This window comes from Leptidea sinapis, chromosome 15 (genome assembly GCF_905404315.1).
Source record: "Leptidea sinapis chromosome 15, ilLepSina1.1, whole genome shotgun sequence".
NCBI lineage: Eukaryota > Metazoa > Arthropoda > Insecta > Lepidoptera > Pieridae > Leptidea > Leptidea sinapis.
In genome coordinates, this window is record NC_066279.1 from 444,386 (window position 1) to 468,991 (window position 24,606).

The 24,606-nt window shown below is 35.3% G+C and overlaps 2 protein-coding genes across 3 annotated transcripts in view; one reads left to right on the plus strand and one right to left on the minus strand.

Moving 5' to 3' along the window:
• Positions 1 to 16,786, plus strand: part of LOC126968383 (putative ferric-chelate reductase 1 homolog) — a 45,211-nt gene extending 28,425 nt beyond the window's left edge. Inside the window, exons 2-13 of one of the 2 annotated variants that reach the window (XM_050813387.1) lie at positions 846 to 949; positions 1,419 to 1,601; positions 2,608 to 2,774; positions 3,544 to 3,697; positions 4,996 to 5,470; positions 6,504 to 6,675; positions 7,411 to 7,468; positions 8,102 to 8,255; positions 8,927 to 9,019; positions 9,368 to 9,480; positions 11,556 to 11,672; positions 13,744 to 16,786. In XM_050813387.1, the coding sequence (XP_050669344.1) occupies positions 854 to 949; positions 1,419 to 1,601; positions 2,608 to 2,774; positions 3,544 to 3,697; positions 4,996 to 5,470; positions 6,504 to 6,675; positions 7,411 to 7,468; positions 8,102 to 8,255; positions 8,927 to 9,019; positions 9,368 to 9,480; positions 11,556 to 11,672; positions 13,744 to 13,860 (1,899 nt within the window). In that variant the 5' untranslated portion in view covers positions 846 to 853 and the 3' untranslated portion in view covers positions 13,861 to 16,786. The remainder of the gene's footprint in view (positions 1 to 845; positions 950 to 1,418; positions 1,602 to 2,607; positions 2,775 to 3,543; positions 3,698 to 4,995; positions 5,471 to 6,503; positions 6,676 to 7,410; positions 7,469 to 8,101; positions 8,256 to 8,926; positions 9,020 to 9,367; positions 9,481 to 11,555; positions 11,673 to 13,743) is intronic. The other variant, XM_050813388.1, reaches the window with a different exon arrangement.
• Positions 16,787 to 20,401: 3,615 nt separating this feature from the next.
• LOC126968387 (DNA polymerase epsilon subunit 2) lies at positions 20,402 to 22,333 on the minus strand. The gene has a single exon (XM_050813392.1). It carries the CDS (start codon positions 22,140 to 22,142, stop codon positions 20,568 to 20,570), a length of 1,575 nt encoding a protein of 524 aa, XP_050669349.1. The 5' UTR covers positions 22,143 to 22,333; the 3' UTR covers positions 20,402 to 20,567.
• Between the last annotated feature and the right edge of the window lie 2,273 nt (positions 22,334 to 24,606).

Here is a 24,606-nt window from a genome sequence, read left to right on the forward strand (position 1 = left end):
CTTATTATTTTTAAAAACCCTATCTACGCGCACACAGCCGCGGGCATCAGCAAGTAATTAATATAAAACAGTAATTTAAAAAAACTTAAATTTCCAACTGCACTTCTGTGTATTATGTAAATGAAATAACCCTAAAATAAGAAAGTCGTTATACCTGATTGCACTTAATTAAGTAAGCTAACTTTGTAGCAGTCAGGACTCATTCTAGAAATGAAGGCTCAGTGAATTAAGGCACACACCTTTTTTTATACATTGCAGATTACTCCAAACTACTGACAAGAACACTGACTATCTAGAATTGGTCGTCAGACAGCTGTTTATTAAGTCTTTCTGTACCTAATCGTTATGCCCAACTAAAATAAGGTGTAGTGATTTTATGGATATACTTAGAATATCCATAAGACTCAAAATCGCGTGATGCTAATCCGCTATTAATCTTAAGACCATAAACAAGGCTTCTGTATAACTAATAAAACACGCCACTTAAAGCTCACCCTGTAAAAATATTTACATAATTATACTACTGAATGATTCGAAGAGTATTTTTAGACGCTTTTTATTATATTTTTTTTTTAACCGACTCATTTGAGCGCGATTTTGACTTTGGCACTTTAAAGGGCCAGATTTCGTTCAAACTTCGTACATTTATCGAGGACCGATGACAATACATTAATTTGATACAATTATTCCATTTTTCAATTTGCAAAATAAGATTTGTTGTAATTTGTATAATTTTTTCATCTTGCCTTTAAGGCAGGAATTGATGTTAATTTTAAATTTCAACTAATCTCTTCAACCAAAGCGTGTGTTTTAGTTTTTAACTTTAACTATTTTATTATTTACAGATACGACGATGTTGCCCAGGAAAAGAAGTACAAAGCTACTACTAATCGCAGTATTGTGCCTGGTCCAATCTTCAGAACAACATGGTTCCGGAGCGCCCCCTGGGGTAATTTTTATATAATATTTAAATCTATAACATAGGTAATATAAATATGCAAAGACTGAACAAAACTGAAAATTGGGATGTGTATTGTATAAATTATTATCTCTAAAGATTATTACACATTAAGATTTTTTCTATCATTATTTATGGCACTTCAGCGTTTGACATATATCATTATCAGCCGGAAGACTTCCACTGGACAAAGGCCTCCACCAAAGATCTCCGCGACGTTACATTATTATTTACCAAAATATTACTTAATTTTTATAAATTATTATTATTATTATAATAAGAAGTAACTATCTGCTGTCGGAACAAACAGAACGGACATAATATATATTTCTTTTTATGGTGTATGTGACATGTGTCAGTAACATTGTTTCTAAAGCAGTAATTATTTTCGAGGTAAACATTAGCACTTAAAACTAATCAATTTGCAGAAAATTTAAATCTGAATGATCCTATTTTCCAGGCTTGCTTGGATCAAATACCACGGCATAGCACGATCCTGCCCCAGGCTTCGGTGCCTCCGTACGCCATCATCACATCATCAGCTCAAGTTCGGCAAGGTGATGCGCTCAACGTCACCATCGGAAGCCCATTCACCACTCCACTGCCTATAGGAGGATTTATCTTACAAGCCAGATCTATACAGGTACGTGAGTAATTACAATTAATATACGGACAGAATTATAGTACTGGATACTTAGTATTAAACTGGAAACTGTTTTATTAAAAAAACAGTGCCTGCACGACCACATGAAGGTTGAAGTGAAACCCAGGTTAACACACAAACATACTCACGCTCTGTTCCCGTGGGGGTAGGCAGTGACAATAGAATGCTACTTGCTAACGCGTTTATTCCGGCACTCTTATTCAAAAGGCGTAGTCCCTGACTCATGGAAGTCAGCCCTTGTCCATCCGATCCAAAAAAAAAAGGAGACAGTTCGGATAAGGCAAACTACAGGCCTATTGCTATTACCTCCCTGCTCTCCAAAATCATGGAGAGCATAGTCAACCGCCAGCTCTTGGTATACCTAGAGGGTCATCAGTTGATCAACGACTGACAGTACGGCTTTCGCCATGGTCGGTCAGCAGGTGATCTTCTGGTATACCTAACACATAGATTATTATGCGGCTATTAAAAGCAAGGGGGAAGGCCTGGCAGTTAGCCTGGATATAGCGAAGTGTATGTTCGATCGTGTATGGCACAAGGCGCTCCTCTCAAAACTTCCATCATTTGGGCTTCCCGAGAGCTTGTGCAAGTGGACCTCCAGCTTCCTCACTGGGTGCAGCATACAGGTCGTTGTCGACGGATATTGCTCGAACCCGAAGCCCGTGAATGCTGGAGTGCCCCAAGGCTGTGTGCTATCTCCTACGCTGTCTCAAAACGTCCCCAATCCATGTTAATAATACGAAATATTATTCTTATATTTAATAAGGTATAAAATATCGTTTACCACCTATTCTCAGTCCTATCAAAAATATCAAAAAATAATGAAAATCGATCAAGTAGTTTCGGAGAAGTTTGGTGGCAATGACACGAGTATTTTATATATTAGATACTATGTACATTGATAGTTCAGGCAGTGCAGTTTTTGTGGCTAGATAATTAATGTAAAAGTGCATAAAAATACTTATAATTATTGGTCTCTTTTCAGGACACAGATAAAATAATCGGCAAGTTCACAGGTGTGCCAACGGTAGCTCAAATCATGAGTTGTCGCGGGGACAACGATACGGTTACACACACCTCGCCGCAAGAGAAACCACCACTCACCTTCACCTGGGTAGCTCCGAATGACTACTTGGGGGGAGTAGAATTCAGGTAATTGTGTAAAGGACAAACAAGGGCTTCGAAGAAACTGGACGCCTTCAAATGATTGAGGCAATACTTCAAGCTTTCCCACATTCTAGCGCTCTCTTGACAGATCCAGCCATATATGATGTATTGCTCTTATTATTTCTAGTTCGAGGTTTCCTTGCACGGGATGCCGGCTAGCACAGCAGCGCCATTTTGTGCCGTGAAGCAGTAATTTGCAAGTATTGTTGCGTTTCGGTTTGATAGCCACCGTCGACCAAAAATCCTGAGCGGCATTGCATTGTAATGGGCAAGGCTTATCACTTCCATCATTCATAATTCCAGCCAAAGTGCTCCCCCAAAGATCTGCACGACGATCGGTCCTGAGCTGCCCTCATCCAACATGTTCCGGCCATTTTGACCAGATCATCGTTCTATCTTGTGGGGGGCTTACCGAACTGTTACCCGGGTATTCTTAACGTATCGTGGCCACCACGAGCGCTGCCGCTGGAGACTGTGGGCCTAGTATCAATGTTGTTTTACCATGATCGCCACGCTTGGTAGGCGGGTTGGCGATGGCAGTTGATAGTAATGCTCTGTCAGGAAGATGCTGCTGCCCATCCTCCTCCGTTCTGTGTATCCCTTAATCGCCTCTTACCTTCCCCACAGGAGGAGATGTGGTGGTGCCATACTGGTGCAACACCACGCGCGCTTATCACTTACCATTAGTGAACGTCTTACTCGTCTCTTTATATGCATAATATAAAGATTATAATGAACAAAGTTATTCTTTCAGAGCTACAGTCGCCCAAAGCTATGCGACCTTCTGGAAAAATGTGGAATCAACTTTAGTAGAAGTCGTGACACCAGACACGGTAATTACAACGTCGAGCCCTGTCACTACCACCGCTAGAACTACGCAAGCACCTCCTGTTATTATGGAATCTAAGGTGAGGATGATTAAGAAGTTAATAAATTAAAAATATTTATAGTATATTCGCACCCGTGTGTCTGGCTTTTTTTTTATTCAATAATATTTTATTCAATAAGAGGACAAACGAGCGTACGGGTCACCTGGTGTTAAGTGAGCACCGCCGCCCACATTCTCTTGCAACACCAGAGGAATCACAAGAGCGTTGCCAGCCTTTAAGGAAGGTGTACGCGGTTTTTTTGAAAGTACCCATGTCGTATCGTCCCGGAAACACCGCACAAGGAAGCTCATTCCACAGCTTAGTAGTACCAGGAAGAAAGCTCCTTGAAAACCGCACTGTGGAGGACCGCCACACATCCAGATGGTGGGGATGATATCCTAATTTGTGGCGTGTCGTGCGAAGGTGGAATTCGGCGGCAGGAATCAGGTTAAACAGCTCTTCGGAACACTCCCCGTGATAAATGCGGTAGAAGACACACAATGAAGCGACGTCTCTACGCAACGCGAAGTGATCCAGCCGTTCACAGAGCACTGGGTCCCCGACAATTCGAGCTGCTCTGCGTTGCACGCGGTCAAATGGATCGAGCTGATACTGGGGTGCGCCAGACCAGAGATGATAGCGATACTCCATTTGTGGCCGGACCAGCGCTTTGTAGAGTGCTAGAATGTTGGCCAGCTTGAAGTTTTGCCGTGCTCTATTAATTACCCCCAGCTTCTTCGAAGCCAATTTGGCTTTGCCCTCCAATGGCCACGGAATCGGCAATCGCTCGAGATTTCGAGACCCAGTATTCCGATACTAGGCGAGGCTTTAAGGGAAGTGTTGTCGAAGAGCGGTGATACGGCAAATACTGGCTATCACGCCTCTAACAATTTAACCGTTAAGCTGAACGTGCGGAGAACTAACCGGATAAATTATAATGATTTCGGTCGCCATGTGTTTTGTTTATTGTTGCTTCGGTAACCAGCACCATGATTACATTGCATTCATAGTACAGAAAACACAGCGATAATAAAAAAAAATCTACTAAAATAAAACTGGATACAATATTATATTGGGTTCACAATCCATCGAACAAAACGCCACTGAGCCACCTGCGTCACGCCAGACGTATTGACCGCCGACGCTGTGCGTTGCGTCCAGGCGTTGGAAGCCACGGAATTGAACGTTGACGCTAACGCCAAATGCCGCGTACGGCATAAAATAGGAGACCATAGTCTAAGATAATGTGGCATATTTCCCTCAGTACAATGTCGTATAAAATTTTTTTCGCTTCTGTTGATGTTAATAAGTTTTTAACACAGTGTATTTTCTTCCAGCCAAACACGACACCCCCGCCCTTAGACAGCATTTATCAAGGCTGCGCAGACACCAAACTATGTTTTGGCGTTCCCCAAAATTGCATCCCCACCGGAAACTGCAAAGCTATTGTTGCAATATTCGTAGCGGGAGACATTTATACATTCGAAATCCAAGGAACTGACAATCCTAAGTACGTCTCAGCAGCTCTGAGCATGGACAATAAAATGGGTGACGATAGTGCAATGGAATGCGTGAGAAACGACAATGGGAGGGTTAATCTCTTTACTTCTTGGACATATCCTAAAGTGGAGCCATACGTGAAAAGGTCGGATTCGCCTCAAGATATAGTGCAGTTGCTGGAGTCGTCAACGATAGATGGAAAATTATATTGCAAGTTCAGAAGAGATACCGTGTCGAAGGTTATGGGGCAGACTTTTGATTTGGCGAGGAATAAGTATAATTTGATGGTGGTTTCTGGGGATTCCATGAAAGGTAAGCTATACTTTTTTTATATTTTTAACATCAGCAATGCCAGACTTCTTAGATGCTGCTGAATCTTGAAATGAGTGGGCGAATTTCTATTATGGTACCTGGATATGTGGCCTTTTTTTAAATAATAAGAAAGCCCAACGTGGTGTTAATGAAGTGATTAAGTGCCGCCCATGCCGGGGCTAGTGACGCGGACTAGGACAAGGGGTCCGGGTTCGAATGGCCCGGGCCATGGTGCAATGATATTAAATAAAAAATGAGACGAACTTTTAATCATTCCATGGATTAATCATGCGGATGCCGGATCCATCGTCCATGTGTCCATGAGTCAGGTGTAGGTCAACGGGGTCCTGTTAAGATGTACTTCAGCACATGCGTGTGTTGTTCTCCCAGCCTAAAATTGATTAAAAATTACTGCAGATATAAGAAACTCTTGATATAAGAACTTACTGCCTGATCTCGACAGAAATACCAGGGCAGTAGTAGGAGTGTACATCACAAGTGATAACTTAAAAGCTTCAAAAAGTAAACATAACATCAGGTTACCAAACCCGTATGCTCGTTTTGTACTATTAAAAAAAAAGAAAAAGAAGATTAAGCATAATTTATGGGCTTTTAAGAAAAATTCTATAGTATTATCAATTTTTAATCAGATTTTTAAGTTTACTTACAACAATTATTGTGTATCAATGAATCGAATTATTTATATTGTTACGAAGGTCGCGTTAGAATTCGACGGGTTGGTCGCTGTTTTGTATAGAACTCTGTTTGAGAACATATGAGAATAATCCTTACAGGTATAAATAGAGGCGCATATGAGTGATTGCGTCATTCGAAAAGTTAGCAATATTATGAACTTCCGGTACGATATATCGTACCGGAAGTTCATAATGCTTGGTATACCAAGCGATAAAAGTACTTATGCATTATTGGTGATCAGTTTTGGTGACTGCTACGGCGTATAATGAATTATTTGTGGAAATATTATGGTGTTTACCTGGACCATGTCGCGACATGTTCAATATCACTTTTTCAGATGCTGATCGCGTGGGTTTCCACTCACTGGCATTCGAAGCCACTGGTGAACCGCTGGCGTTGTCAACGGTCGGAACAGCGGCGGCATCCTCCAAGCTACTTCTGAAGCTACACGGGTCTTTCATGATAGCTGCGTGGATCGGCACTGCGTCTTTAGGAATACTACTAGCAAGGTAATAATTGTGGTAGTGGTGCTCATTAAAGCACTGTAATATAGAACCGGTTAGATTAAACAATTCAGATCGGGTTAGTCGTTTCTAAGATCGACGTACACTAATATGAAAACAAAAATGCTAAGAATTGTTTTCGAAACGGTTTTTACATGTGCAAAGTGTACTATTGTTTTTTATATTTAATGATCAATCACATTAATCTTTATTTTTCATATTATAATGGGGCGAACCAGCTCATTTGATGAAAAATAAAAGCAGCTGCCCATAGACATCCGCAAGTCTTTGTAGTGAGAATATGCAGTAAGCTAAAAGGACTCTTAAAGAGACTTTTAAAGAGATAAGAGCCATAATACAAATTATTATGTAGTTCGCGTCAACCGATTTTTGTAGGCGTATGTGCGTGGCGTCAATGACGTGATCAAAATGAACCAATCACAATGCTTCCCGCCAAAAGCCGTATGACGCAATGTGTCCCTGTACTGTATATTATTGTACTATTTGTTATATGATAATTGTGTTGTGTAAAGGCCCAGAAGCAGAATTATTAATGAAGTTTAATGTATTTGTTTCCTTAGTCGTATCGGATCGGGAATACTGCAGCTGATAGGTACAAGAAGATTCTTGCGCTTAAGGCGGAATGCCATTTACCAAAGTTTCAACTTTTTGCGCCACATTTTTATTCTATCTTAGTCCCTTAGGAGTTAAATTAATCATTTATTTGTAATTTTTTTTCAGATATTTCCGGAAAACATGGGTTGGAAAAACTTTTGGCGGGAAAGACATCTGGTTTGCAGTAAGTTTTTAACACAATAATTACATCATATAATATTTCAGGTAAATTTGGCTCAATTGTTCAACTGTATGTTTCAACAATCAATCAAAATTCAGTCACTGGGTGCTTGTCAGGGTACATCGGAGTAGATCGTGTGTTTATGAACTCTATCTGCCTTATTACTAAACTCAGTTACTCCAAGTTTAAAACTTTTTGTCTTTCTCTTACCTTTAACGCGGGTGGTCGTTTGTGATATATATGTATTTAGATAATGATTTGAGGTGGTTCGGCCTTATGTAGATGGTTGATGAATATTGACAGTGAAAGGTAATAATATATATTTTTTTTATTATTATTTGAATGGAAGTGCTCGAAAATGTCTACTCGGCTTAGGTACACACCAAATTTTGATCGTAAATGTACTGAAAAATTGGTAACCAATTCATTAGAACGGGTAGTGCTAGATAAGGTTATATTGGATACAAAAAGTTTTTGACTGATTATGCTGCGGCCATATTGTAGCGATAAGATGAAAATTTGCGCAACTCGCGACTTGACTACACACACAGTTCGTCATATCATTTAAATATAAAAATTTTGGAGTATGTGTTGTTTTGCTGTGCAAAAGAAGTAAAAATTTTACCAATGTTCCAGTACCACAGAATACTGATGGTGGTGACGTGGCTACTGACCGTGGCAGGGTTCATCCTGATAGTAGTGGAGGTGGGCGGCTGGACTGGTACTGGAGACAACCCTCACGCGATTACGGGGATTGTTACAGTGGTGCTCACATTTATACAACCTATTGGTAAGTTGCGTATAATCTACTTATATTTGAATTTCTTATGGTATGTCTGCCCGTTGTGTTTATCTTTGTATGACTTTTTAAATTCTTTTGATAGATAATAAAAAATATTCTCTGACAAAACAGTAGTCAAGGAAATTTTAGGCATTTTTCAACGAATTCTCTTCCGCAGACAAACTAATGCGCTTCATTGTGCGGTGTTTCGGGTCAATAAAAAACTACATCTTGGAGGACGATCTCTACTAGATAAATATTAATTATTAATGTGTTGTGATAATGTCTTTAATAATATATGTTTTTTGCACGCGCTCTTCTCAGGTCTACCGTCTAAGGCATATACAATGAGGTGCTAAAATTATATATTATAATATACAAGTAAAAACAAGCAACCGCATTGATATAATATGCGCCAAGCATTGCATATGAAGAGGTTATCACCTGAGATGGCCCGCGCCCTCTCCCATAAAATAAATTGTTAGTCATAAACAGTCGAAGTGAGTCAGTCTTGATCTTAGGTGACCACTTATCACCCTATCCAATTATGACGTTCCACTTCAAAATAACTTGACGTAACTTCAAATTAACGTATCAGTTTTCACTTCGAACTATGAACTACTAAAACTAATTTTATATTAAGAAAATTTAAACTAATTATGTTTCATATTAATTTACAGGGGCCTACTTTAGGCCACATCCCGGAACGAATAAGAGGCCTATATTCAACTGGGCCCATTGGTTCCTTGGGAACTCCGCTCATATCTTAGGAAGTAAGTACTTACCTAAATATTATATTTATCACTTTTTTTTTTAAGATCACACAGTTAAATGGGCATAATAATTTAAATTCTACATCTATTTCGTTCTACATGCTAAGGTCGCTGTTTTCTGGTAATATTATACATGAAAAAATCATGAGATCCATTGAATTTTTTCGAAAAAATTATTTTTTTATGGAATATGACAAAATACACACAAGCGGGATACGTCAGGTTAAGTGATCACCGCCACTCATACTTTGTGACACCAGAGAAACAAAAGTTTTAAGAAAAAACACAGCCTCTCAAAAATTGTATTTTTTTTGTACCTTTGACATAAGTTTGTATCGTATATTCCAGTCGCAACAATATTTCTGTCGGTATACCTGCAGAAGGCTGAACTTCCCTCGTGGAGCGTCTACGTTCTCGCTGCCTTTGTAGTCTTCCACGTCATTATGCACGTTGTGCTCTCTGTAAGTATTGTATTATTTAGGTATACTTATGTCAAACTGTCAATGTATACCACCGGACAAGGCACTATCATTTCCAGAAAAATTCGTGCTCTAACGATTTGGAGCTGATTCAGAATAGCTTTCCAGCCGAAAATTGATTTGTACACATTAAAAAGGTGCGATATTACGTACTTATAAAGATTTTTTATGACGACATCGTAAATATTTTTTGTGCTGTGTAGGTACTGTGGCATTGATGTCGTAATGCCAACATAATATTAATGTGACACAAAAACATAATTCATAACATAAGTCTTCCGACCGAGGCTGACACATTATAATTTTCTATTTTCTTTAAAAATAAAATTTCTATTCCACTTTCCATTACATCTCTTACAAATATATATTGTTACTAGCTGCCCCGACAGACGTTGTTCTGTAGATAGTAAAAAAACAACTGTTTTATATTTCAAAACATCAAAAATTATTTCGTAAATATGCTCCCTGTTGTTAGAATGAAATTGTTTCACAGCGGAACTGTCAAACCGTGCGTCACTAAATTCTCTCATAGAAAATATGTCCATACAAAACAAATATTGAAAATAAAAATATTTATGGGTCCCAAATCGAAATAAAAACTACCCTATCTCTCAAGTTGGACCAAACTGCACTCCATGAAGTAATCACCATTAAAATCCGTTCATTTGTTTAGTAGTCCATTGAGGACAAACATTGTGACACGAGATTTACATATATTAAGATTGCAAAAATGGCTAATGAACCATTTTTTTTTCATCCATGCTTTAAATCCTCTATAAAAGATTCTAAAATAGTTAGCTTATTGCCAACATTAGAACACCAAATGTCCTAATAACCATTACATCATCCAAACGAGTGTTTTAATGAAATTCAGTACAACATTATATCATCCGTTTTCATAATAACACTCCTTTGGATTAGTTAACACTCCTTTGGTTACTAGGACTGGCTTTTTTAATGTTAGCAGTAAGCAATTGTTTCAGAATCTTTTATAGAGGATTCATATTATGAGTGTAGGTAATAGTTATTTATGCAACTGTTGTGTAATAAGGGGTATTAAAACACGAATGTGGATTTATCTCACGAGGCGATGCCGAGTGTGATAATAGTATCACATGAGTGTTTTAATACCTAATTATCAACAATTGCATACAAGACTTTATCTACACCCAAAATATGAATCCTCTAAAAGATTCTGAAACAGTTAGCTTACTGCTAACATTAAAACAGCCAGTCCTAGTAGTAACCTAATATCATCCATTATTGATTATATACAAATAGACTAAGTAATAATGAAAGAATTATTTATTTTAGTAGTAATTTACATTTTGTATAGTGCAATAAATAAAATTCACTTGAATATTATGTTCTTTTGGAAATTAATCGCTCATTTTTTGTAAACAAAACAATAAAAATATCGAAGAAAATGGCGGGGATTCGATTAACCTACTTTTTTTTACGGCGCGCGACGTTCTGGTGGTATGGAACGCGCGTAAACCAAAATGTTCTTTTTTTGAAATTCATACAGATACCACGCATCGAGCAATAAGAATGTGGGTGTCTGTTAAAACTCTTTGAGCATGAAGGAATGAAAAAAAAAATAGGAGTGTTGTTATGAAATTCAGTACAACATTACAACACTCTTTTGGATGATGTAATGATTATTAGAACATTGGGTGTTTTAATGTTGGCAATAAGCTAACTGTTTTAGAATCTTTAATAGAGGATTTAAAGCATGGGTGTAGATAAAGTCTTGTATGCAACTGTTGATAATTACGTATTAAAACACTCATGGGATAGTTGATACTATTATTACATGCGGCTTCGCCTCGTGTGGCAAACCCACATTCGTATTTTAATACCCCTTATTACACAACAGTTGCATAAATAACTAGTTACACTTACGATTACTGCTCATACAAATATTTACTGTAACAGCAAAACAGTAACCATGTTATAAATGTCTGTTCCACTTTCTATTATATCTTTTACAAATATTTATTGTAACAGAAAAACCTTAACCATATTATAAATTACTATACAACTTTCCATTACAGTTGTTAGTGTGCGTGTCAGAAGGTCGGATAAGTAAAGGTCGCGTATCATCTTTCCCGATGAAGGATATGCTTGGTCAGCCGCGTCACGTCTCCGTTACGGATACTGCGGACGCGCCGGTTTGATACTTTGCTATTGCTGCATGGGTTTTGATACTTGGTGTTAGCTAACCTTCTGTCTTTTCAGCTAATTCATAGCTTCTCTGTTTCTTTTCTTATTTCTTTGTGCAATGTAAGTTCTACTAATCTACAATCTTGTAATCATTCTTAATATATTTGAAAATAATATATTTTATTGGTTTTATAATATAGGATGGATAGATAAGTTTCAAATTTTTTTATAATTAAATAATAAAAAAAAAGTGTTCTGTATCATCGTAGAAGTTCATACACAACTCAATTTTAAAAATAAATACTACTGACATAGAAACATAGATTTTGATTTGCATGGCGGCCATTTTGGAATTCCGCCATCTTGGTTTTTATTCATTGGTTATTACACACTCTGTATCGTATTTACTGTATACACGAAGGGTAATCAATGGGAACCCTATTACTAAAGAGATTAGACCAACAATAACTCGGCCGTTTTCCCTATGAACCACGTAGCGGTCATATGACAATAACTAATGAACTAAAAAAATGACGTTTGCTGCGCCTTCTGCGTTCAGTCGTTATTCAGATACAGAACATGCAACACGAGACGAAAAGCGATAAAATGCCGAATTGTTCCGTTATGTGGTGAAACAAAAGCCCTCTGTAACATTACCCATCACTAATGAGTACAATTGACTTAGTTCAATTAGTAAAAATGAATATTAAAACGAATGTTATTGTGTAATGCGACCAAATCATGAGAATTGCTGCTACAACACAATTATCTTTGTCACATAATATACCGTGCAAGTACACGCGTAATACCGATTTTGGCGGGAAGCGATGTGATCGGTTAATTTTGATCACTTCATGAACGCCACGCCCATATACCCGCAAAAAAGGTTAACGCACACTCCATAGTAATTTTTTGTATTATCAGTCTAATCTCTTTAAATGTCTTTGTATATGATTATTTACGCATAACAAGAAATACGAGTAACAGGATGGTGAATTTCACATTTCTACTTATTGTTATAGCACCCTCTATTGCTTCATTTAGTAAAATTACTCAAAAGATACTCAAAGCAAGGACGAGTAAAAAAGAAGGACTCCGCGCCGTGATATTAGCAAGTGAAGCAACGTTATGCTAGTGTGTGTGCGGTTACGGGGGATACTAGTTACACAATTTTTTCACGATGGCCACAAAAACTTATATAGTATAGTTTTTACACTTTTTCACAACGCACCACGGCATTTTTAAAATATTTTATTGAGACGCAAACTGATCTGTCACAGACGATGACAATTCTCATAATGGCCGCCTATCCTGTAGTAGTGTGTGTGCGTGGGGCTATGTATTTGTGCTACACTGTTATGTAAGGTGACACGGAGTCCTTATTTTTTTACTAGTCCGTGACTCAGAGAGTTATGTTTTGTACGATGTTACAGAAACGCTTCCTGAACCAAACTCACATTTGCTCACACCTTTTTTGTTGTTTATGCTATTTTTATTGCTTTGCATGTTGAAGATACTTCTTTCATTTTCTCTATTCTTCTTTCATTCTCAGCCACCTTTTCTCTTACATATATTTATTTAAGTGATTATTAATTAAATTTACCCCTCAGATGTATTAATGAAATGAACATGTGTAGTACCTATTTATTACCAATTATTGCACTAATTAAAGTAATAGTAATGCTATTATCTATCACAATGTATCTTCTAGTACCTATCCATATTTTTGGTTTATTTTAAGTGCAAATCCTACATTGCTTCACATTTTTTTAATTCTTATAAATTAATTCTTAATTTTTATTAATTCCTAGGAACTATTATATCTTCATAAAACTCGATTTTAATTTTAAATTTGGTTCCTTATGTTTAATCTTTTTTTATTCTTTCTTTAACCAATTATAAAGTTTATTTAGATCTTATAAATTGAAATAATTCGTTTCAAATATGTTTAATGGAATTAGAAGGACAGACGAGCGTACGGAATCACAGGAGCAATGCGAGACTTTTGAATTTCCAAATTATCATAAAAAAGTTTTAAATCATTGGATAAAAAATATCTTAATTTGTGTTTTTTTACAGTTCTCCGGCTTCAAGAAGCATCTGTTGGGTATATACGCGCCGATCATATTACTGTTTGTAGTAGCAATGATATGTCTAGTAGCATTTGCGCCATTTGGGGCCACTTTTAACCCTTGATTAAAACATGTAGGAACATTAAACTAAGAGTATTAAACTAAGGGAGACGGCATTGACGGATGTCCCTGTGTAAAAGACATGAGTTGACGGTTTAAACCGGGAATTGTTTACCTTTAATGTGTCATTTTCAAAATGAAGACAAGCAATTCGTGATTTAATATAGCGAAGTTTCAGTTTTGGAAACATTGACGCTTGACATGGTGGAGGAGTTAACATATTAATCTCATGGGCTTCTGATAACGTCATCGCCGCTATTACTGTTGACTTATAAGTAGTGTCATCATTATATTTAAAAATATTTATTTCAGTAACAAAAATGGTACAAACATAATAGTGGATGTGACCTTCTATTAAGTGAGGAACACCACAGGTGTTCATGTGTGTTACCAGAATGCCACGCTCTTCCATATCAAGTCACGTCTAAGTGATCAGTTAACAAAATGATGTGGTGACACTTGCCGCGCTAGTACAAGTAACGGGATTAAAATTATTAATTGAAGGTTTAAACTTAAACTTAAAAGTAATATATAGTTATAAACTATTTTACATTTCCGCATGACATGCCCGAATTTTTTTTCCCTCACTCATCTGCCGTCTCCATTAGTTACTACTCTAATGTAAAAATATATTATATGTATGGAAAATAATGTATTATTTTTTTAGAATATACGCCACACAGTTTGATTAACGGACTTAAAATTATCTTGATTTGAATCCTCAAAAGAGATATTTTACACTTTTATTGTGTTGTTATGGGGTTGGTTATGAGATGACCCCAGTTTATTATGTACAAATTATGGATGAAAATAGCTAAAAAAAATATACGTCTCGATAGAGCCTCTTGCTATTAGCCAACGCATGGCTAGGTTTATCACTTTACTGTGCATAACATGGTGACAGCTACATATATCTATTATCTAAGGGCAGTAGCTTAAAACAGCGCAAAAAAAAATTAAATCAACTATCGCCTACCTCCGTAAAAGGGAATTTAACTTAGCATATTTTGTCAGAAATCATATTTTTCTGTAATTAATAAATACATCACAAATGTTTAATTACCAAAAAAGGTCTTAATTATTTTGTATGTATATAAGTATAGATATTAACACTATATTATCTATATATACTATATTATTTTACTATATCTATTCTACTACTATACACATAGAAAACAAAACAAATGTATCGCGCAGTACATATCACAATATTAGATGATCATGTAAAAAAATTGGCGTAAAATAAAGACAGCAAGTAAGTTTGTCACGGGTGTCACAATTCGGGCGCTAAATAATTAATAATTATCTGGCGTTTAATTTTTTATATGAGAGGGGGAAAATTGTAATGTAATTAAATAAAGCATTATTATTCTATAGACTTAGCGTGATTAATTGTTGAATTATAAAAAAAAAACGTTATTTATTGTTGGCAAGGGTTGTGCCTTTTTTTCAGATTTTGTGTCTATAAAAGTAATGTATTTCGTATGAGGAATGTTCGCTAAACATATGTTGTGATTTTATTACTTAAGACATAGACGATTTACAAGCGGCTAAACCGTTCAGCATCAGATAAATTCAGCTCTAGATTACGTTCAATAAAGTTAGAACAAAGTGTGCGAGAGAGAAGAGCATCTCTAACGGAGATACAGCAAGATAGTAAAGGAAACCGAATCTTTTGTTACTGTAACCGATTGACAAATCGTAAACAGTCAGCCACGCTTGGGATTATCACCTCAACATCTTGAATAATACACTAGCTAACGCACACATTGTCAAAAATTGATCTTGTCGTGTTGTCAGTTAATTTATTCGTTAGTATCTATCTGGACAGGACATCACTAATATAGCAGCCTGCCTTAACATCCGGGGATTTATGTTTGTTACAAGTACTTACCTATATAACGACAAACCGACTCATTTTGATTAATATGTATTACCTAATGTAAGTTGTATGTTCAATGATTTGTAAATAGTTTTTTTTTAAGTGTGAATGATTTTGTAATTCTGTTATGGTGTTTTGAATAGAATTTATGTATACAGAGAATATAGGAATGTCAAACCTTCGCTGCCCGCGGTACCATATATAATCAGAAAACTTCTGACTGGGCTTCAAAGCACTATTACTACAAATATATAGCTAACGAAAGTTAAGGATATAAAGGTAATGTATACTGTTCACGGAAACGGTCTGAAAAAAATTTTTGGCTTTTATAATTGTTGGATGTGGACAAGGCCATAGATTATCTCTTTTCCAGCGCTCGTCTCACAAAATCGCCCTCAGATTAGAGTAAGCAGGACAATGGACACTACAAACTAAACATAGCATAGGGCTCAGCTTGTGAAGTAGATGTAGGTTCAGTCGCGGAAACGCATGGATACCCAACGCATCCTTAAAAAACAGCTGGGCTGGAAGAGGGGCTGTATGGATAGCCTAAGGATAAAATAGATCTGAAAAGGGTTTCAATGAATTGAAACTTCTGAACCCATAAAAAATTAACCCCATTTCTAAAACGCAAATAAAAAATAAAGTTCAACGGTACCGAAGGCCCGGCAGATGTGAATGTAGTTATATTAAAATGATTCAAATTAATATTTGTGGTTGTGGTGTTTGTGTAATTTTGCTAATGTGGTGGGCTACAATGTAATAAGAGAGCGTCATACCATTTTCCATGACGGCAAACCGGACGATTATATTTTTTGTTACTGCCAAGTGCGCCACTAGATGTTATTGGTCAAAACAAGGATTTTACGCCGCGGGAGTCGAGTGTTTGACATTAATATAGTAGGGAGTTAGTAGTACCTAATTTAATATAAGATTTATGCAATTGTCAAAAGTTTTTAAAAACCGTTTCCGTCCAATACATAAATCTGTGATTTTAAGTAAAAGCGTGAATGTAATATATAGTGATAAATAAAATTAAATAACACTATTGGTTGTTTTATTTATATAATATCATCTGCAAATATATCTAAGAAGTTCAAGAGTTGGCGAAAGATTGATGAACCTGTTTTTAAGATCCAATATTTAATACAAAAAAGGATTAAAATAAATTACTTTTTGTAAGTCCCAATCATAGATAAATGCCTCAGACCCGAAGAGAACGGGCGCAATGAACTCAGTAGGACTATTTTTGATTAAAATGGAAAAAGAAACAATTTATTGCTTTTTATTCATACTTTACCATCACATAACAATTTATTATTCCTTTGGCTTGCCAAAACAATATTATGGACTATTATTTACATTTTATGGGATCTAGGATCCTGACAGACTGACCTGGAGCAGACTGTTTGCGGTGTTTAAAATGTTCGCATTAGGGCCATCCCTCTTGCATGGACGTTTCCAAACCACTAAGCGGTTCATTAGCGAGCTTTAATTGAATTGCCTTTCATTTTAAAATCTTCTCGTGGCCATATGCTATATGCCTTTTTATTCATAGCATATGGATAAAATGGATTTAGTTCAATTGAAATTATTATTTTTCTACCTTATTTACTTTTTAACGTCGATTCGAATTCAAAAATGTAAATCAAAGGTTACTGATCTACAATATGAATGGGCTGTGATTTACCTATGAAGAGGTAGGGACCCAAAAACAAAACTGTAATTTTTTACGTACCTACTTCCCTACGTAAATTTATGGCAAGGTAGGTTTTAACTTTGTCACTTCCTACGTCGTGTATCTTGAGTAGCGTAAAAATTTCACCTGCTATCATTTTTGGGGGTGTCAGCTCTGAATGGGTGCCCAATATATAATTTATAAATGAATGAAATTTCTGATTGCACCGTAGCGGCGAACTGAGTACCTACGATATAATATGAATCTTATTAGCGGGCAACTAAACTACCTATTTCTTCAAAAGGTGTAACTAAGTGAAGCTTCTGTACCTGCTATTATTACCCTTTGTTCTGTGACTACCTATAAAAAGAAGGAAGTGGAAAGGTCGGGCGAGGCCTTCGTCGCAAATGACAATCAGTTAACTAGCAAAATCAAGGAAAAGTAAAAATTATATGAAATCTAGCTATCTATTCCAAAAGAAGATTTATCCATGAAACATAATTGAAATTGTTAATAGAATAAAGGCTATAAGTATTTATATTATTATTGGACTTCGAAATTGACTTCAAAAATTTTATTTATTTATTAAATTCCGCCAACAAGGTATACACTAATATAAACACAGTATAATACAAAAACAATAACATTCATATGATAAGTGATGCCTCAATTATAGGCGAAAATGACATGCTATTCAATAAAATTAAGCCACAAAATAAAATAAGAACTGTCATATATTATATGACTACGAATACAATCTTAATATAAATTTACACAAAACGAATGATAACGATTGAGGTCATCCCTCCCTTGAAAGAACCGTTTTAATATATTTTTTAAATTTGTGTAAGTTGTGATCAAATATGTCGACTTCATCGTGATGACTGTTATATTCCCTGGTAATTCAGTTCAAGGGAGAGAAATAGCCTAAATTAGATCCTGCATAATTACAGAGAAATGGATTACATTTCTTACACGCTCTCGGTTGAGTTCTTGGAACAGCGAGGTTTAGTTTCGATATAAGATGAGGAGAATCAATAATAGGAGGAACATACTGTCGACCAAAGTTCTACGGGACTTAAGTGAGTTAAGGTGGAAATACTGCAGTCTACCTGTATAAGAAGGATTTTTTTTCGCTAGATTACAGCTATAAGATAAATGCCAGAGAAACCTCTTCTAAACTGATTCTAAGCGTTTGTTATATACATCGTAATGCGGGTTCCAAACAACCGTACAATATTCTAAAGTGCTCCGCACTAGAGCATTATAGATGGTGATTTTTGTTGTGGGCCTTTTAAAGGGCTTGGAGTTGCGTAACACAAAGCCTTAAATCTGAAAGCTTTTTTTAGTAATTGTAACCTGTTGTCGATGATGACCCCTAGATCCCTAACGAGGTTCACTTCAGCCAAAGCAATAGCATTAACATAATATGTTCTCGTGGGTAAATTATTTTTTTGTCTACTAAAGCGGATTACGTGACATTTATCAGTGTTTAATCTCATTCCATTTTCCTGACACCAAATTACTAGATTATCTAAGTCATTTTGAAGAAGAAGAGCTTCATCGACCGTATTAACTTGTCTGAAAAATTTAAGATCGTCAGCGAATAAATAAAACCTAGAATTTTCGAAGCAATTGTATATGTCATTAATAAATAAGTTAAAAAATAGAAAATATCTCCCAAAAACTTATCTTCGCAATTTAACAACGTTATTATTATAAAGAGCCTAACTTTTTCTGTGGTAGTAAAACTTGAGTTTTTTTCTAAGTAATTTGTATGAAACACAGTTCAGTTCGAATATGCAGTCTATAGACTGCCTATGAATGGTTTTTAATAGGTACCTATTTAGCGTATGGCAAAACATACTGGGTGGGTGTTCAATAGAACTTTGGTTATAAAATAACGGAACTAAATTAACTTTAACACTAGTGGTATATATTAATTTAGGTTCCTGTTAAGGTAGGCATTACCTAATTTGCTATATAAAACGCACGCCAGTTGCGGGTACGTAGATCGCTAATAATATTCAGATGCAAGTGTCATATCCGCGTTAATCATGTCGCCTAACAGGTGACTTATAGCAAGTAAATAGTGATATACCCCCTTATTCATAATAGTCTGCTAACTTAAAGCATTGCTAATTCTCACTCTGTCTTCTTCTATTGACCTAATTCAGAATGAGAAAAAACACTCCTTAGCGGCTGTTTTAAGTTAGCGGACCATTATGAATAAGGGGGATAGTATTAATCAAAACAGAGTACATGAAATGACGTTAATGGTGTATCTAAAATCTAATGTATATGTCTAACTGTGGAAACTGTGCCACATGCAAATATCAAAATATTACATTTGTTTATTGTTTTTTTTTTAACTAACCTGTTGTATTTTTTCAAATAGAATGATAGATGCTAATAAAGTTTCATTTCATTTTACAATATTATCTTATATGGAGATAATTTTTCACTGCAATGTTATTCACAATTTATTGGTATGCAACCATTTTGTATGCCACTGCTGCATAAGTCCATTAACATCTAGTGTTGCCAGCATGCACAGCTATATATATTTTGTGTATAGGCATGTTTAATATATAGACAACACTTGTCCCAGGTGAGTGTACACCCTTTTTATAAAGGTACCCATGTCATAACAACTGGAAACACCACACAATGAGGCTCAATACACAGTTCGGTTGAATGTGGAAGAAAGTTTGTTGAAAAGAGAACTGAGAAGGAATGCCTTGGGACTCATCAAGATGATGAGGATGATATGTTACACCATCCCCCTAAGAATTGTCCATTTTCTCCCCTTCAAATTTTAAAAGATGAAAATATGAGAGAGGAACAGAGAGCATAGGTAACAGTGATCAATTACCATCAACCAACATGCATTTTCAATTGTCAAAGAAGCAATTTAAAATAGGTATACTTTATCAATGAGTTTTTCAGCTGATAAATATTTTTTTCATACAGCATTAAAAGAGATGACAATAATTATTAATTTAATACTCTAATTAATACTGAGAAATTTTCCTCAGGGTACATTATATAAAAAACAAATGTGTGTGGACAAATTCACAGACAGGAGCCAATACAATATAACTACTATAATATATAACACTGTATTCCTGATTCTATTTTAATAAAATCGTCAGGTGTCTTCGTTTGGTATTTGTGAATCTTCAACAGTTCTAGATGCAGGGATATACACTTTAAAAGAAAACTCTGTCCTTGGAAATGAACCGGGATTAATCACATGACAGTTCTGATATGTTCTTATGTATGGCTGAAATTGATCTGCAACTACAACTAAATCAGGCATCGGATACAGATTTAATGCATCTGCATACTTCCAATATACAGGTTGTACACCCAGCGACAATGGTGAAAATGTACATTGGCTTAGCAATGTCTTTGTTAAGTGGTCAGGAATATCACCACTTTCAGGAAAGTGTATTGCATTACGGCACATCTTTGTCACTAAATCCTGTCTTATAACCGCAATTTCCTGCGTACAGTACTGGATTCTACATGGGTTTGTGGTAAATATAACTGTGTCACCTAATTTATCTCTTATCTCCTGTGTAACAACATTAGGTATTGCTGGTCGGGGTAGGATATTTGCAGCTGCAGGATCTCCCCTGCCGGGAACAAATATAAACTTACAGGATTCTTTCAGGTTAGGGAACTGCAGAATAATGTCCACTAAACTTATTAATGCAGCCTTAAGTTGACTACTGTGTTCATAGCCATATGGACATGACAAGAACTCTCCCATAAATATGATAGCAATAGGTGGGAACTCATTATATCCAGAGAACAATGTTTTCAGCTTAGATACAACTTTAAGATTATCCAACCATACATCAGATAGAAAGATGATCATTCCATCTTCATTTTCTTCTTCAATTTTTAATAAATTTTGTGAATTCTTCAACAGTGTCTTTGATTTGCCACCAAATGTGTTCAAATTGCCGAAATAAGGTAGTGACATTGCTCTACTTTCAGATGGGGGTAATACAAGCCCCATAACATGAAATGTTTTATCGTCATAATAGCCCTCAGCTAAAACAAAACTATTTTCAGTAAAAAGTCCAGAATGGTATCTAGTTTGTGTCATATCCAACACAACACTTCCTGTAGGATCCTCTATATAATACTTTCCTTCAGTTAACTGAGTCAATAAACCTAATACAATAACATCATCAACCCTACTTGAAGAACTCAGCAACACTTCTACTTTCCTAAGTCTGAATTGGCTGTCATTCTCACCAGATAAAGCTTCTTTTGCAAATAATTTATTACGTGTTGTTCTATGCCATATGATTGTGTACCTATTGATCAAGAATTCTGCTTTCCATTTGGGATCTGGGTATAAATTATTATTTGCATTGATTTCTTTCACAAACTTTTTTCTTTCACTGTCATAACATATCTTTGGTACACTGAATGCATCAATAACATTAAGTACAGTTTCAGTTTCTTCCAAACCTGAGGTAGAACATTCAATATAAGCTGTTTCGAGATGTTCCTTTTCTAAAACTGGATGGGATAAACATTGATGTAAAAGATGTTTTGTTAAATTGTCTATAACTTTAGAGCGCTCGTGATTTGATACGTCTGATAGTTTCTCGGCAAGAAAAGAACTAGCTTCCCTTCTTAGCGTAAAACCACTTAACTTAAAAGCGTTGCTTATTTCCAATCGTAATTGTTTCGAATCAGACATTTCTATTTGTTCATAGTTATAATTTATAAGACTGAGTATTTATAGTTTCGATATTGTAGTATTTTTTTTAAATCTTTTATTTAGACTTTAAACTGTTGTTTCGTTGTTTGTTATACCGATTTATAATTTAAAAATAATACATTCACAAAATATTAAAATAAGCGGCAAACCGCAAATGGCAATCCTTAAAAAAAAAATACAGATAAAAACTTTTTTTTTTTGGTTCTGTTCGTCCATCTGGACAGGCACAGAGTACAGACTACATATGAATTAAGAGATAGTAGAGAGAGACTTATCAGTTAACTTCAAAGAGGATGAAAAAGTATTGTAATTACAACCAACTAGTTATTTCTCTTACTGTTGCGTTGCGTTACTGTTATAAGATATTTGAGAAGTTTTTGTTTAAATAAAATACTTTATAATGGACTGCGAACAATTATTACATAATTGTACTTTTTAAAGTTTTTATTGTTTTGTTACGTTTGGACGTTTTTTCTTTAATAGGCAGCTATTTCTAATAGATGAGAATAATAGCGATAATATTTGGAATTGTAGAAATTGATGAAAGTGGCGATTCAGCGTGATAGTAAAATATAACTTTTTAATTATAGTAAATAAATGAATCTAATAAAAATATACGAATGACTAGAATGACAGGTAGTTTTCCAATTACAGAGCGTATTGCGACTCAGTGCCGCACATTGCCGAATTGTGCTGATGCTTAATTGGAACATGAATTGGTTTTAAAATGCACCAGCAGACTGCTTATGTACTAAGTTCAGTGTAGAAAAAAAATTCATAGAGTTAACATTCTAATAAGAAAATAAGATCTTCATTTCCATAAAAATATTGATGATGTCTGCTTCATTAAATGATTCGATCAAATCATTGCATTGTTGACAAAATAATATTTCTGTTCAATAAATTTGTGTATACTTTAGAATTCTAAAATGATATTGTTTTCACATTTTAAATGTGGTATATAAAATTAAATAGTCAATGTTTGTACCGTCATTAGTTTTAGTCTTATTTATTTATAGCATTGGAAACAAAACCATCAGCTCAAACTAAAATGAAATATACGAAGAATATTAAAAAAAAAAGATCTTATGTGTGTACTTATGTACACATCGGCGTCAGTTGTTACAGTGCAGTATTTGGTAAATATCAGTACGGGGTTCTAGTTACAATAATTTAAAAATAAATATTCCATAATATACGTTAACAATGTTTTTAAATTAAATGATGGCTCATTAATGTACCAAACTTTTCAATATTTTATTCCAAATTAACAACTAGCCTCTGCCCAAACATATTGAAGAGTACATAATGTAGCGTTTCTAGTCTAAGCGGAGATTCTGCAGCTATCAATAGAAATACGACAAATCCAGAAATGATTAGCACTCCATCAACAATTTGAAATCTATCATTGTATTTAACCAACGCTGATTTGTGGCTTCTCCAAAGTAGGTATTATACAATATAGCAACCTCACAATTATTTCAACTATCATACAGCATTGAAAAAGAAAACCATAATTAAGTTCAAACATATCATTGTTAGGAGCACAATAAATAGCTAAGAAGATACATATGACACATTAAAGGTAAATAAAACTTCAAAAATTAATCACAATGTATCATTAACCGGAAACACTTAAAATGTTTGCGCACAAGCTAAGGTTTTAAGCGACAATGAGGACAGTCCAAACTTAATATGAGAAATAAGCAGGGAAGAAAGAAATGAAACTTTTAAACCGGAAGAGCAGTCAGAAAGTAATAATGACATAATATTGGCTGGAAGAACTTCAAGTGACTGCCTACATATTTAGGCAGTATAATGCAATAATGGGGATAGAATTGTGGTTGTACAAAATTTATTAATCGATATTGAAAACATACATAACGTCTTATATAACGTCCCCGCCATATAGTCATGAATCCAATCTAGAAAATCAACCCTCTACACGGAAAGAAGAAAAAAGACGCATTAAGAAAAATAAAGTCCTCAAAATTTTTGGCAAAGCTTACAAAGTGTGCAATATAATCCTGAAAAAATCTAACTTATAGTTTTTTTAGGGATTTATTTTTGAATGTGTATGTGTAAAAAGGGTCGTAGCTAAAAATTTTGTCAATCAGATGGACAAGCTATATTTAACAAATTTTATAAAATGGCTAATCGTGAACGTCAATGGATTTAAATCAGTAGATGTGTTCAAGCACAAACTATTAAACGAATGACCGTAAAACAACCGTACGCAAACTTTGAACAATTTTTTACCAATTCAAATAAAGAAAAAATGTTTGACCACTTTAGTAATCGGAGAATATGTGGTTTATACAGCACTGCAAAAAGTTATGAAAGCAGATGAGGGACTCAAGATAAACGGGGGAGACACGATAACAGGCCTAAGAAAATGAATTATAAGACAGAAGCGACTGTTAAAACCCACATCGAATTATTT

What these genes read in the sequence shown, in the direction of transcription:
- LOC126968387 (XM_050813392.1), bottom strand. Translation starts at nt 22,142, where the DNA reads ATGTCTGATTCGAAACAATTACGATTGGAAATAAGCAACGCTTTTAAG.